Source organism: Metopolophium dirhodum, chromosome 8 (genome assembly GCF_019925205.1).
Source record: "Metopolophium dirhodum isolate CAU chromosome 8, ASM1992520v1, whole genome shotgun sequence".
NCBI classification, from domain to species: Eukaryota; Metazoa; Arthropoda; class Insecta; order Hemiptera; family Aphididae; genus Metopolophium; species Metopolophium dirhodum.
Genome location: NC_083567.1, coordinates 1,938,060 through 1,955,659, shown reverse-complemented (window position 1 = coordinate 1,955,659; position 17,600 = coordinate 1,938,060). Strand labels below are relative to the sequence as shown.

At 31.2% G+C, this 17,600-nt stretch overlaps 1 protein-coding gene across 1 annotated transcript in view; it reads left to right on the top strand.

The window, feature by feature from the left end:
• Positions 1–5,217: 5,217 nt before the first annotated feature.
• Positions 5,218–17,600, top strand: part of LOC132951458 (hypoxia-inducible factor 1-alpha-like) — a 52,389-nt gene continuing 40,006 nt past the window's right edge. The window contains exon 1 of the mRNA XM_061023281.1: positions 5,218–5,679. Coding sequence (XP_060879264.1) covers positions 5,648–5,679 — 32 coding nt within the window. The 5' untranslated portion in view covers positions 5,218–5,647. The remainder of the gene's footprint in view (positions 5,680–17,600) is intronic.

Sequence of the window (17,600 nt, the reverse complement as noted above, 5' to 3'; positions counted from 1 at the left end):
CGAAAACAGATTTTGCGTAAAAATTCCCGTTTTTCCTTAATTTTTCTTTTGTTTTTCACGTCGCTTGTGAAAACTACTGGGAAATTTTTACTTTTGACCCCCCAAAGTACCAACTAGATTCACTTTCCTATCAGAAAAGTTACTATTGAAGAAAATCCAAGCACTTTTACTGTCCTAAAAGGTGATGACAGACACAAAAATAAAAAAAAAATAAAAAAAAAAAAAAAATAAAAAAAAAAACACACATCATTGTAGAATCAATACATTCATCGCTTCGCTCAGAATCTAAAAGCAAAAAGAATACAGGAAAACTTTAAGAAAATAAAAATTAGAACAGTAATTGGAAAATTATAATTTATAAATATTATTGACCAAAGTAAAAACTGATTTATTATATTATTATACAAATATATTATATTTTGAACAACATTAAAACGGTTATAACATTAATAAGAAAATTAATAGGTTTGCAGCATACTATTGAGCCAGCATAATATCTATTATTTATTATAATATTAAATATGAATATTTTGTTTGTATACCGTGTACGTTTGATTATATTGTGTTTGTGGCCAGTGGCGCCAAAGTATATATTTACCTATGACAATATTGTCATAGGTGATTTTAGTAAGTAGGGGGTCACCTTTGTCATTTTATAGTTATTTTATGAAAATGTGTTTAATAGACAACATAAAAACTATACTTGGTGTATGGTAAGGTAATTATAAGAAATATATGTGTTGTGGGTGTCAACATTTTATGTGGAGGTGTCTAATGTCATAGGTAAAATTTTGGACTTCGGTGTCACTGTTTGTGGCTAACGCACGATACTAAAAATTAATACCAATAAGTAGGTATAGCTCTTCATTAAGGCTGCCCCTATATTTACGTCGATAGTAAATGTATTATTATAAACAAAATTACTTAAAAAGATCTAAGTCTTCCTGTTTAAACCTATTCTAATTCTAGTTCAAATCAGTCAGAATTAAAAAGTTGCTACTCAACTGAATAAAAATAATTGTAATGGAATTATTTACTAGGGTATAATTGAGAGAAGAAAGGTGGTCCACGTCGATACAGGAAATCTTTATAACCTAACCTAACCCCTAAAAATATTAGTATAGTTATAGTAATAGTATAGTTGCGTCTATGGATAAAAGTCCTTAAAAATGGGTTTTTAATATGTAACATTGTATATTATAGTGTTTATTATACTACGACATTTTTACAAAATTATAAAATGTTTTTAATTAATTCTTATCTTCTACGACCCAAGCGGAATATATATTCATCTGCAGTCCGCGAAACCGTTTTTTGATTAGATTTTATATAGGTATACGTTTTCGAGCTGATACGCATAGACGTTTTCAATCACACATCTTAGCCACGTCCTGATCTGACCTTTATAGATAAACAAATTTAAACCGACACAATCACACCCACATCGCGAGATGTATATATTCGCTGCGCGAGCCGGACTAGATAGATCAATATAAATTTGTGTTCAGATGTATAACAGCCAAGAGAAACCTGGGAACATAAATCATAATATTACATCGCGATTTTAGGTATAGGTATTAGGTACCTACTTTGTACCTAGCTTATAGGCCTGGATTAAGGTGTAAGTAGAGTGCAGACTACATAACCACGAATTTGGGGCACCGACGTTACTGTTTGCAGTTTTGTAAAAGATAATTTTACAAATATTATTTTTCTATAATACTTGAAATAATGAAATATAATTAATCTTGAAAAGTATTTAAATTTTAAATTCGTATTTAACACTCAGCAAAAAAAGTATTTGAGTACTTTAAAATTTTTATAAAATCTTTTTTTACTTTATAAAGTTATAAATCAGTTGAACCAATTTTCATGTTTTACGGTAGATGTATAGAGCATTTTACCAGTATAATTTGGTGGATTTTTAAAAAACTCAATTGTTTTCTTTGTCAAAGTAGCTTAGCTCAGTTGGTATACGTATAGCTATCAGCTATTAATATTATTATTGTTATTATTGTATTACAATTGAATTATGCTGAAATAAAATAAATAAAATAAAATAAAAATAAAGTAGGTATTTGATTTTCGGTTCAGTATAATTGACAGTAAAAAAAACGTATTAGGTATTATATTATTATTCTCATTTTTTTTTTATTTTTATTTTACGTGATCAAAATTAAAATAGAAAATATGTAAACTAAAAAGAATTGTTAAAGTATGTGAAAATGAGCGTTTGATTTTAGATTCAGATTCTATGCTAGCTTGGAAATATAAAGATACGTCGATTAATATACCGTCGTCGTGCAGGCGAACATTTTTTGCGCGTCGTAGGTAAATACTCGTAAATATTTCACTAAACGGTGGAGGAATGCACGACCGGGGCTCGCAGTGTGCAGATGTCCTCCGTCTACTGTGTATTATTGTAAGGAAGTACGTGACATTGCAGTTTGTGTAAAAAGTTTGGAGTTCCGAAGCGAAACGGATGACACGAGGGGGTGATCTAGGATAACAGTATCATCGATAATTATATGATCGCGAAATGTTCAAAAACTATAGAAATCGTCAGTAATTTTTTGGATTGTAAAATCTGGCCGATGAAGCAAACAGCCACGTCCAAACGTAAGCGTTGTCATGTTATACGCGTGTCACCGAGTGGGAATGACGTGCGCATCGTATACGAACGATATTGGCGATATTGCTCATATCTGGCGTGTACGAAAGCATATGGACGTATGGTACCGATTTCAAAAGATTTTGTGCCGTCATAGTGTACCTACAATCTACATAAAATTTAGATTTTAGTTATCAGGTAGTATTTTAATATTACCATTTGCTTTACAAGTCTCATATAAGAGTAATTTATTATGATATTGTATTGCTTTGGGTGTTCGTAATAATACATTTAAAGACTAATATTATTGTTAGTCGACACACAAAAGAACACATTAATATGAAAAACCTAAAATAAATTTCTTCTGGTGATATGTAACTATATCAATTAATATGATACATAAATATGAAATATACATGTTACATGTAATTATTGAACTATTTAGACTAATAACAAAAATAGATAAATGATAATCTGTTCTAAAAAAAACAGGCAATAGTATAATACTTAGATTTGTTAAAAGAAACGACTTAATGAAAATTATAAATTTTTCACGACCGGAAAATATCAAAATCCTTCATTCATAACACACAAAAAGAGTATCCTGCTCAAATAGGATTAAGGTATAACAGTTGTTTTACACAATTAATGTTATTACCTATTAGTTATTACCTTTTTAAACCTTAGATATAAAAATAATTGTATTTTATGAATTTCTAACAAAATAATTTCCAAATTTTCGTGATCATGACTGCAAATTTCGTAAAAATTCAACCTTCAGACACCAATAAAAATTATTATTGATTTAAAATTGGGGTGAGAACTGAGCATATACCTGGTGAATCACTCTGTACCTATATATAAATATAAAATAACTTTAGAGTTTTAAAAGTAATTCAGATTTGTTTCCCTTTAAACTTTAAAGGTAACACACTAATGCGAATCATTTTTTTTTTCGTTTTCGGGTGAAGCTAACCTAACCTATGGATACTGAAATACCTACAATTTTTTTGGCAATTTTCAAATTGTTAGCACTTTCATTGTGCGCTTGCTCAATACAACTAGCATTTTTTTAAAATGCATGTTATTTATAATGCATAATATTTGGACTGACCGAATTGAAAGTAATTTTGACCTTTAACTATATATGGCTCTAAAAGTCTAAAACCAACATTTACTTAACTACTAGTTAAAGTACTGTTAAAAATACGTGAAGTCGCATGGAAATTTGAAAAACCATAGGATAATCATTGAAAATCATCATATATCATTGGGCAGAAATATTTTGTGTTACTTTTAAAAGGAAACACACTGTACATTTATACGTCACTACTCACTTATCATGTACACTATGCAGAATAATTATTGTTACTTATAGTACTTGTTATAGTGAGCAGTATGTAACACTATTATGTGTAACCTAAACGCATCATAAAATAAAGGTAAAAATATAAAATCGAATGGCGGACGGCAGTATGCGACCAAAGCATAACTATAGGCATCGCGAGGTTTATCGTCCAACCGGCCGTTTTTAGCGTATGGTTATTATTTTTATTTATAATATTATTGTATGTTGTAGCTGTCGGGCCAAAAAAAAACTAGAACGAGCTCGTCGAAAAATGGAGTATGGACAGTAGTAAAATATATTATAGCCGCGGCTCGCACGATCCTTCAAGAGTGCGTGGTTTCACTGCGACCGCGGTTACTGCGTTACTGGCAACACTGGACCGGTACGTCACTCGGAACGTCGTACTCTGGTTATCAGGACGACCCGACGACAGCGGACTAGCGGACAGGCAGTAGTAAGTTGTTGTAGGCACGTGATGTCACGATAACAAGAGTACGACTCGTATTGCTCAGTACGATACCTACTACGGTACAATAGAAATTTCGACATACTCGTACCCTCATGACAGAGTTCAACACCACCACCACTACAACAACAACAACAACAACAACAAATAACAACATCAACGGTAATAAAGACGATGAGTAAAGAGACAACCGTGACGTAGACGGTTCGACTGCCACGTAATCACTGGCAATAATTTTTTTTCTCGAAAACACACGGTCCGCTTAGTCCCATGACCTTTGTGGTCATGTCTTCGATTCCTGATTTATGCAAATCGCACATATCGTGGAAAATCGTCGACATGTCATGATGTACGGGTGAATCTCTGAAATCTTTGGATATCGTTTTCGCGTGATTAAAAAAAAAACCCGGCCCACCCCTCCTTCACCACCACCGGATCCCGACCAACAACTATCCAAGCCCGAGACCCGACGAGTGTCGTCTCTCCTTACCGTCGGGTAACCAGCGGTAGGCCGCACTAGACAGTAGTTGTAGTGTTGAATCCGAGATGGGAAACAAAAAAAAAAAAAAACTGTTCGAAATCGACCGACGCGACCCGAACGCGCTCAAAGTGCGCCGTAACCGGTTTCCGTTTAACTGCAATTTATTATTATTATTATTATTATTAAAAAGTCCGAGCCCGCTCCGCTCCGGCTGTAAGTGTTGTAGGTACGCTCTACGGGTGTGCCGAGCTACGAGGGGGGGAGGGTGAAGGGTAACCGAAACTTTTACCGCTGCCGCCCGCCGTCAGGCGTCAGTGGCCAGTGCTCAGTGCTCTCGCGATTGCCGTACGTTTGCGTTCGTAGTGTGTCGCGCTCGCGCGCGAGTCCCGACGACATCGTTCTCGCCAGATAACAAACCGCAGTACCGCACACTCAGTGCGTCGGACGATATTATATTATTATTTGTATTTTATTTTTTTTCATCATAGAATTATAATAATAACATTATTACAATCGTCGTTATCATATTTTTATCATCACAATAAATTATTATTATTATTATTATTACTTTTGGCCGCCGCCGCCGTCCGATCGCGTCGCGTATTATTTTCCACCGCGTTTCGCGACGCGTATTCTTGTGAAAGTTTGTCCCGGAGTTGCGGTCGTCGGCCGACGACGGCCCCCGAACCAAGTAGTGGCGCATCGTGCACGGCCCGCTGTCGCGTGCCCGCCGCCGTCGCAATGGAAAACAAAAAACCCAAAGAGAAGCGAAGGTAAAACGAAAACCGTGGTGACAAAACAACGAGATTTTTAATGGAGTTTATGGTTAATTCAGTAGACGAATGATAATAACGAAACATAAATGAAAATGTCATCATTGTCGTAACGTAAAACCGCCGTAGGTGGCTCGAGGGCTCGCGTGTGCGACCAACGAGGTCACGGCCCGGCGATCGTGTAATAGGTATCTCATAATATTATTATTATTATCGACGTATCGTTTCGTCGCGTACGTTATTGAGCAACGTCCGTCGTCCTCCTCTTGCCGTGGCGTTCGCTTCTGGTGGGTGCTCGAAATGAATTTTGGATCTATAGATAGACATTATGTGTATATATACATATATACGTGAACGCAGTGCTGTGTCAACCACCATCAACCATACCCTGCCCGTTTTTGGGGTACAAACGTTTTTGCGGTCTGCAAAGTCGACGTTATTGTTGTTGTTGTTGTTGTTGTTGTTGTTGTTGTTATCATCGCCAAAATTGTAGATGATAACGCGTTACAACCATCTCGAGATTACATTTATCTCTTGATTCTCGAATATAATATTATTTAGGTACATTTTTCGAACGCAGACCCATATTATTAACCAGTCTTAACGATGAGGCGCGTGTGGTGGTTAAATACTCGTTGGAAATTTAGAATCGGACGATGAAACGCGTTTGGTGGGGTGGTGTTCTCCTCCGATATACGAGGCACATTTTAGGATTTCTTTGTTTTCAACGCCGTTCCATAGGTAGTCGTTTCTTTATTTCTGTAACTACTTTGTAGGGTACTTTGTCCATTTTGGAACTTTTCGCAAACAGCCTGGCCGAGAAAAGATTGTCACAGTTCGACAGTTAGCCCTTTTTTTATACAATATGTGTAGAAGTAAGTTATAATATAATAACTCACGATTTGAATTCCAAATTTCTCATCAGGATAGGTATTTTATTTTTAGTCAAACTATTGCTAGAAATTCGTTGGTCCGAACCATGAAAAATTATTCCCCACCGGGATAATGGAGCATATTATCAATAACATCCAGGTATTTTGTTTAACCGGGGATTTGAGTGGACAAATTTATAGGTAGTTGGTTTTTGTCTGATTAGTGATTTCTATTGTCTGTAAAAATAATGTTATATTGAGAAGTATTTATTCTAGTATAGTTGGAGCCAATCGAGTTGCATATCAAACCTAGTTTGAAAACTATTTTGAAGTACTTTGAACAGTAAGAAACTTGTAGATAAAATGACAATTTATTAGACATCATACTCGCATCATACCTACTTCAATGTGTTTAACCAACCTATTGTGTTATATTAAGAACATTATGCTTAAGTGGATTTTAATTGTATAGGAAAATTATATCACCTATAGATTAAAATGTGACAATATAATTTGCTTATTTGCAATATAATTCTCATTTAGGTAACTATTTGTATTATACTATTTTTGTTTAATCAACCATAGACATTTGCCTGGAGGTAGATAAGTACATAAAATATAAATACTGACTAAAAACAATTTAAATGAGTAAATACCAATGACTATGATAATTAATAAAATAATTAGGCTAATAGGCATGGTGGTTTGAGAGTTGGATAATGTTGTACATTGTACAACATACATACCTACCTATTATGTACCTATTACCTATATTGGGTATTTATATATGTATTTGCGTTGATCATACTAAGGGGTAGAGAGCCCCATTTCCCCTGAGGCTAAAATAAAATCATGAGTAGGTATGCATAGTAAATCTATGTAACAAGTAACTACAAATTGTAAAGTATAGTTCCTACCTATAGTTGCCATTTAATCTATCAACTGGATAATCTAGATCGCTGCAAATAACAGACACATTTTTAGTACCAAAACAAATATCAATTATTTATGCAATCGCTTAAATAATTTGTCCAGTTTGTCTGAAATAAGCAACAAATACCATATTAATAAAGAAAAATAACCTATAATATAAGTGGCCCAGATGGAAAGGATTACTCCAATAAATTAAGTCATATATTTTGCAATATTTTTGTTAATTCAATTTATAGAACCTAATAATATAATACCTATTACCTAGTTGCCATTTTAATAATAATTAATTAGATAGGTACCTATATAGATATATTTCATTTATATGAAATTATTAACATAGGTATTTATTTATTTAATTCTGTTATTCGACGAGTGTTTAACATGCCTAGGTACATGATTCAGGCATTTATTTTGACATTAAATTACATTTTATTTATTTCATTTAGAAAATTAGAAATTCAGCTTTGTAGTTATTTATTTCAAAATTAGATTTATTAAACCACTGTTAGTCAGAATTTAGCTATCAGCATGACGTCATAAAAAATATTGTGTGTTTTTTATCTTATACTCTATCTTAGACTTATACTTAGGGCATTATTTTAAATACAAAGATGATTAACTTATACTTACTACCTACTTCATTATTTGTGATTTATTACTATTATTTATTATTATTATTATTATTATTATTATTATAATTTAAAGTTAGTTGGAAAGTTTTATTTTTGAATATCATTGCGTACCTACTGTACTTATTTTACTGCTGTAAAATATAATTTGTAAATAGAGTTTGGAGAATTAGGACGTAGGTACATAATTGTTAAATAAATATAGTTCATGTTTAGTATCTGAAAATGTATTAAAATAAATATGAAACTTTATTTGGTTTTATATAAACTTTTAAGCTTTTTAAATTCTTAGTTCCTATGGAACATATTAAACTTATAAAAATTAAATAAAAATATAACATAGAAGAGTAGGTCTCTCATATATTCATGTACATAAATTACCAAAACAATATTTTAATGATACAATGTATCATATTGCACATATAGGTAGATTGTTGAAATACAGAATTGTCTCATCTCATCTTAAGGTGCTATTTCATCACCACTGTATCCCATATTCCCATACTCCTATGTTTAGACTGTTTGGTTCATGTTCAGAATTTTCTTTCTTTTTATTTATCAAATTAATTTGTTTACTTAAGTATTTGTCTAATCATTAATAACCACCGAATGGAGTGCTCAGCGTTTTTTTAAAATGGGACAGAGGGGATATGAATTTTTGACTATTCTCAGACCATGGTAAATATACTTTAATTGCTTTATCATATTATATTTTATACAAAGCCAAGAGGAAAGGATACAACATGTGAATAGATAATAATCTTAAAAGTATGTACAATACATTTTTTAGGTAGAGGTAGAGACCCCTGCATTAATGGATGGCCTTAGCCCCACATACATTTAAGTAATTTCAAAAGATTCAATCTTTGCGGCCTGGATTCTAGGACCCTCCAGCTCGGAATTTCTTGAAAAACTCTGCTATTCTGGATAACTTTTTATATACCTACCTAGTATTTACCTAAACAGGACCGGCTCAAGCAAAACAGTGAACTAGGCAAAATCAAATTTTGCTGCCCCTAACAATATAATATTATCAATATTTTGAAAATGCCGCCCTCTTACTAAGGTACTGCTTAAGTGCCGCCCTAGGCGTGGGCCTATGTCGCCTACCCCTTGAGCCGGGCCTGTACCTAAAGTAACAATTTAGGTATATATTATGTTGTTGAATTCATGAATATTGAATAGGTATAGATACCTATATACATTTGTCTGTGTACCTACCATACCAATCTATACATTTTTAAAGCCAATTACCTATACAAATATAGTGTTAGGTAACCTAACTTAGGTTAACTTAATAACTTACTTTTGTATTTTAATTCTTAAAACGAGACATTATTACTTATGGGTTACAATTAACTAGAAAATGTATTAGTAATTGTGTTTTAAAATTAAAAGATCATTTAAAACTATTTTTATACATATATTCTGAAAAATATTGTTTGGTGATGATTACATTCAAATTTTACAATGTTGATGTTAAATGCATAGGTGCAAAATGTATTATTTACCTTATAATATAAATATGGGACTCAGTCATTTATTATTTTTTCCCTGTTTCAAGGATTTTTTTTTTATATATTACATTTAATCATCTAACCTTTGGAAGTTATCTAGTTTAAGTACCTACCTAACTTTGTTTTTAGTTTTCACAACTTTAAATTATAATTTACTATCAGAAACTTATAACTAAGTAGGTAAATAGTATATCTTTGCTGCTGCAGTGTAACAGTATATTATATTATAATATAATTCAGAAGAAGCAGATATATTTATAGTGTTCCTGATAGCTGATATATGTTGGTATTGACATAGAGTTCCAGGAAAACCATACCAAACATCCTGGAAAAATACCTTGAATGGGTGAAACTCGTTTTTTTCACCTCCATAATTACATTACATTAGTACCAGATTTTATAATATTTTTTATAAAAACTATACCTATTCAGTTGTTTTGAAGGCATTTTAATATTTGTATATTATATTATATATTGTCTATCTTTCATTTACACTAAGTAATATGAATTATTAAATACTTTTTGTATATATATATTATATGTGGGTTGTAGCCTGTAGTTGCCTAATAATAATCTTCTTTTATTACCTAGTTAAGAATTTTATCGTATTAGACAATGAATGCTAATTTAAAATTATTTTTGGAGAATAATTTTTTTTTTGTTTATCAATCCAAAGACTATTATATAATTAGTTTTTAACAATAAATGCTTTCTCAATTTTTCTCTACCATTCGCCATATTCTTGAGCTCCCTTTTGGTAGTGACTCCTGCATCCTGCATTATTTGCCAATGTATCTCGTCCTAGATCAGAATAATATGTAAGTTTAAATTGAGATGCCAAATGTATGAAATTAATATATACCTAGTAGTTAAATAAAGTGTTTAGATAAAGAGTCTTGGAAATTAATTGTCTGGAAAGAGTTGTGATTGTGTATAAATATTTAGTGTACTTAGGTACTTATAAAATTTTATAATTAACATTTTATATTTTCCCTCGAAATTTTCTATACTCAAATAATTAGACAAATACCCATATACCTAATTTATTTAATTAAAATATGTAAATGTTATGGGTACATTTTTAAAAATTTGTTTGAATTTGTTGTTATAGGTGTAATGGAATACCTATGCATAATTAAAAAGTTCGAAAATTAATAATGTGTAACTATAAAGGTTGGTCGTATGTGTGATAGATATATTTCTATTAAAATTCGGGGGGTCTAAAACTTGGTCAGATCTAATGAATTTGAAATTTAATTGTAGTATAATGTACTATATTATATTATGTATAATCAATGGTAGTACACAATAATCTTAACTATTAAAAATATTATAATACACTGTTGTAAAAACAAACCTCGAAACAAATCTAACAGTTATTCAATAAAAAAAAAAAAATTGAACCAAATCACGTAATATCTATGTTTTATTTTGCCAAGGTAGAATAAAATATAAAGGGTACAATATAGATGTAAAATATTTTATATTATTTCCCCTTATCTTGGGCCCCCGACTCCCGAGTAAATCTATCAACAATTTGTCTGACCGCTACTGTTTATTTTATATAATAAATATAATATCCCATAATTATGACCCGGAAGTTTATGCGTTTGCATACTAAATAAATTACTTGATTAATAACAAACCAGTTTGAGTTAAATTTTAAGGTGTAATATTCTTAAACGTTTCAGTTTTTTTTTAACTTTTATATAATAATTGTCTAGAGCGTATAGACTAGGTAGTAATAATTAGTATAGTTGTTGAAAATGTAAATGAAAAATACTATTTTTCTAGAACATACCTAACTAGACTAATAGTATACCAACAATATTCGTGATATTATAGAATAATGTAAAATAATATATTTACTAAAAAATAGAAATTTTAATTTGCACTTGTAAGTTGTAACTCCCAAGGTTTTAGATTACCGTTGCATAGAAAACCTACTGATATTTTATTATTATATATTTATATATATACGAACGGTAGTCACCCGTCGGATTATAATATCCTACCGGTTCACAGGAATTTCCCCGATCACCCCGAAGCCAAGCAAATTGCCAAAATGATATAAATGGTAAATCACATATTTTGTATTGAGTAAGGTTAGATTAGTAGGCACTCGAATGTCAATTCTACGGGATAATATTATGTGAATCTGAAGAAATCCGATATTTACCATGGACAATGAGGTATACAACGTACCTATTACGTATATTATGATTTATGACACTATTCAGAATGAGGTTTGGATTATCTACTGTTAAGTTGACGATGGCATTGTTACTCCTCAACGCGTACACGTCTTGTATATGTATTTTTGGTATAAATATATTATATGAGATAATAATATAATAATAATATGATAGATTTACCTTTTAAAAAGAAATAATATTGACTTAAGTACCTATCTAATGATAATAGTATTATAAATTACGTCTATATTTATTTTCATTTAAAAATATTATGGTGGTTCAAGTAATTGCCAATTGGTAAGGGTATACGTAAATCCAGTGCCGGCGCTAGGTATTGCGGGGCCCTGGACTTAGGTAATAGGAACCCAGAGGAAGGCAAAATTCTAGCTTTTTTTAAATTAAGATTTTTAAAATTAATGCTATTTTTATTTGAATTTTAAATATTAAAAATAATAATATCAGGTTATTCTTATCCTTTTTTTAAAATTATAATGTGTTAACAAAAATTATTTACAATTTATAAAATAATATGTATCTGTTGAAAATTATAAGTTAACAAATTCGTGGGATGCTTATTATTTTATTAATTTATATTTATTTTAATAATTACAACTTATAAAAACATCAATAAAAAATAAATAAAATCATAAAAATGTTTGAATGTTATAATAAATTGTTTAATATCTAAGTACACGGAGGTGGTAGACAATAAAATACATTAAAAATAATCCTGATACACTAGATACGCACGCAGTAGGTACATACTACATAATATTTAAAAGACACGGCTATATTGTACCTAAACTAAATTGTAATAATAATTTCATAATATTTTTATTTTTTTTTTTTTGTTATTAAAGTATTTTTTATTCAATCTGTTTCAATACATGAACAATAAGAACAATTGATGAAAATAAATAAAATAAAATAAAAATAAATGACAGATTATCCCGTATGTAGAGGCCTCCAGCGGAGGTACTACGACATGAGTAGGACTAAATTAGGCTAGCAGGTCACGACACCACTGTCTTTTAAGTCTTTTAACTGGGTTACCTGGGATAGAAGTAGATGATAGGTCGGAGATTAACGGATTCTTATGATGAGCTAGGCGGCTATTGAAACGTTTATAATGAGTTTTGGCTAGTTCAGAGACAAATGGTATTTTGAGATCAGTGTGGAGGGTGTGGTTAGAGACATAGAATGGTGCTTTTAGAATTGTGCGTAGAGTTTTGGATTGGAATCTTTGAATGCGGTTGATGTTGGAGATTTTGGCAGCGCCCCATAGTTGAATCCCATAAGTCCAGATGGGTCTGAGTAGGAGTTTAAATTTCATAATATGAAAACTTAATTTTATGATATTATGCAGAAATTGTTGAAAAAATACTGCAAGGTGCAAAGCGGATTGCAGTCAAATACTCAAATGTTGAACATATAATATTAGATAATCAAATAAATGTTTTAAGAATATAGCTTGCCCTTTCTATAATACGGTCATACGATAATACGTGGAAAGCTTTTCCAAACAAAGAACAGAAAAAACAATAACTATAGAGATAATAAATATTTTTATTATTAATTATAGTATACTCCTACAATCCTCTAGTGTCCTAAAAATATTACTCCTTCGTCGTATTGATAACGATTTACTTTGTACTATGGCTAAATCGAGGGCTAAATTTAGATATCATTTTCCAAATAACTGATGATATTAATAATATTAATATTATACATGTGTAGTATTATTATATAACAATAAATTTATAGATTTATAATTTGTTACTATAAAATGTCAATGTGTTTCACGGTATTAAGATGATAATTAAAAATTGTGGGGCCCTGGACATATGTCCCATTTGTCCTCCCCTAGCGCCGACACTGCGTAAATCAAGCGATAGTTTTAAACTTTAGCCAGGTACATACGAGTTAAAATTCCACACGTGATGGTGTCCCACGATTCACTTAAGGGGACATAACAGTGACATATATTGTTGTCACGGTCTTACAAGTGCGTAACATAGCAAATTTTACGCTCAGCAGAACACGTTTATCTCTGTTTGTTTAAAAATTAGAGCAAATTGACCTCTTATAAAATTTAAAGGTAAGACTATTATCTAGAAAATGACATCGGCTTTTTATTATATTTTAATTTTAAAGCGAGTTATAAGTATTTTAAGATGTACAAACAGTTTACAATTTTAAAATACACATTACTCGCTTTAAGGTTAAAATATAATAAAAAGCCTATTTCATTGTATGGATACTATTGTCTATGAAAACTTATTGTCTTACCTTTAAATTTTATAAGAGCTCAATTCGCTCTAATTTTTAAACTAATGGAGATAAATGTGTTCTGCTGAGCGTTAAAGTTGCTATGTTACGCACTTGTGAGACAGAGACAACAAATGTCACTGTAACGTCCGCTTGATGCTTCAGTATAATATTCTCGTTGTCCGATTGTATGTTCAATAATCGTGGTATTATATACCTAATAAAAAAACCGACTCAAAGCTCATCGTATATAAGTATAATATTTAGTATGTATTTAGTATATTATTATGGTTTCGTGTGTACCACGGTGTTATGGCGGTGGCCACGGGATCTTATGTGTTTTGTTGTTCGTTAAAATTTATTCTGTTCATATACTCAACGTATAAGTTAGCTATTCCTGGAGGTTTGATCGAAATTACAGATACCTACATAAATACGTATATCATGCAATGTGCATATTAGTATATCGGATTTTGTTTACTTTTTCTGTACAGTACGCAATTCGCTAAACCATAATCTAAACGTATGTGACGTGTTACCCCATGTGTATGAAATAATAAATAAATATATTTTATCCTTCGTGGTGTAAATAATCGTGTATCAAACAGTTGTTTTATTAAAACCTGTTCGTTCTTCTCCACTGTCTCAATGCTCTGTAATAAATTATTAATATGGCCTCCTTATTAAACGGTTATAAATTTATAATATTTACGTATGTATAGACGATGGTAAAAACACCAGAAATAACTTATTAAGGGTGTGAAAAGGTGTAGTGGTCACTACTTACCGCGTCATGTTTACAAGTTTACGACGTAGAATATTCTGATGTTTCTTAATATATTCTCATTTATTTAATGTATATTATGCTGTATATAGTTAATGCGTTTTCAAATTTTGCGTAATAACTTATGATTATATCAGTATTTTAAAATATTTACATGTCCAAAAAAATATGGACAACACTTGGCTTACCTAACCTAAGAGGACGTTATACACGTATGAGTTTACTTCATCTTACTAACGGTCCCCACACACTGCACTACTGCAACGGTAGCGGTGGCGGTAAAATGAGTCTCGATACAATTTACTGACACCGCGGCACCACGGTTCACCGATGCAGTGAGTGTGTGGGGTGACCTTTAATTTTATTCAAAAAGTTACTTTTGACAATTTTAAAATATATAATTTTAAGGAAGCTTGGGGAGTCCACTTCTGACTATATTTTCACTGTCAGACAAGTGCAAGAAATATATTACTAGAAATTGACCTTATAGACAGGGTGATGCACTGTCATCTACCCTTTTTAAATTAGTACTTGAAAAAGTAGTCACATCAATGTCGAAGCGCTAAGGCATGGTGGTATTGCAATCGAATAATAAACAACTTGCTTTTGCTGCAGATGATATTTTATAATGGGCAACACGCAGTTGAAACATGATCAGATTATATAATTAAAGCAGCTTAACCACAACGAGACTTGAAGTAAACTATAGGATAAAATAAAGTATTTTGCCATATCTAGAAGAACAATAGACGACTAGGATCTCATAGTAAAACTATACCTTTCTGCTGGTGAAATATTTTAAATACCTCGGGGCTTGAGAATAATATAAACCTCTATACAATAAATTAAATTAAATCAAGTTTAGGATACCTGCTGCAAACAAAGGTTATTGATTATTATTTTTTGGGAAAATTCTTAAAGTAGAAACTACTCTAGACAACCAAAGGAATAATGCCTTTCCTTTGTCGAGTTTCCTACCACCAGTCTTGACATATACATCTAAAACACAATAAATTGAAACTAAAGGTAATGAGGAAATGATGTTTTGTTTTGAATAAAGATTACAGATGGATATATATATTATATAAGTGTATGATAATCAACCAAAAACTAGTATATAAATGCTTACCTCATTAGAACAAAACTTGTGCATGTGTCGTAGGGCAGGCCATGTCTGGAGGTTAAACAGCTGTTTAAATTCCTTTTAGCCCTTGAAGAAAATTGATGAGGAAAAAGGTCTAGTGGACGCCTTAGACAGCCGCGTTGGACAAACCGAGTTAAGAACAATTAATCAAATAAGACCAGGAAAATAGAATAGAGGATAGTGAGAATATTATTGTTTGTTTTTTCAAACTTGAATAACTTTTTTTGTAGTTTCAATATTGAAAAAATAAAAACGATATTACACAGCCAAATATTTTAGGTATGTGGTGAACATTTCGTTTCTTAGTTATGTCTGTAACCTTTCGGTTCTTTACCACACAAAATAGTTTTTGGTATGTTTTACATTTGTAAGACGGAGACAACACGTGCGGGTGGGGCGTCCTGTTAATAGATAAGCAACTGGTTATTTAGATAATTATTTTAAACCTTTCTACTAAATTTATTTAAAACTTTTTTTTTTGTTATACGAATTATATGTTTTAGAATCTTCGCTAGTACATAAAACAATGTATCTATTATTTTGTTTCTAATTTTTAGTTAAAACCCAGGTTTAAACTAGATATGCAGAGTAACGACTAAGTTAATGGTTACCCGGGTGGTCAGTTAATTTTTTGTTAGTTCTTTCATGCAAGATTATGAAAACTAAAATTATGGAGTCTATAATGGTCCAATCAATTTTTATATTGCTGGGGGTATAATATTAATCTAATAACATTATGTTTCTCAATTAGCAATTGTGTTACCTGTGATAAATTTTAAAATGATATAGGTAGCAATGTAATTACGCCAGTAAAACATACATTATTTATCATGGTTGTTAGAATTACAATAATAATATGACTGTTTCATTGTAGACAAAATAATGTGAATCAACTAGCATTCACTCCACATCTTATATCATTCATTAAATAATAATAACCGAATCGAATTGGTTAACGATGATAAATTAAATGCTATCCCACGCTTTGATGAATTCGCTTCTACGAGTTCTACACTCTTTATGCTATAAGGGGATCGGTGGCGGACAATTTTTAAGGAGTTCGAAATAGGCAATTTTCAAATTACGAGCATGTAGGTCTTGTAAATATGTGCCTAATAAGTAATCATTTATAGTGTGTGTGTAAAAGAAATACCTACTGGAACGCTCCCGTACGCGCATGTACAAGTTGCAGCATCGGCGTTTTGCGTATGGACGGTAAACAATTTATGCTAATTTGTATGTAGGTACTTTTTGTTCGTCCAACCGATCAACATAATAATGCGATAATATTCCAGACAACTGATCTAAATTTGTTATAATGTCTACTTGAAATAGGTCAGTCCACATTTTAAAATTTCAGATTTTAATTCCTAATAATCAACGTTTGGAAATTTCGAAATTTCAAAATATTTGGTATGCGGTTTATGTAAAAAATTAATATTACGTATAAGAAATTAATTTGAAAATTAATATGCTGCATTGGTTTTAAATAAAGATTTTTTTTTACAAATATTAAATGTTGATAAATAATATTCAAATCAATATTCAAATATAGTATAATAGTATTATGACAGTAGTA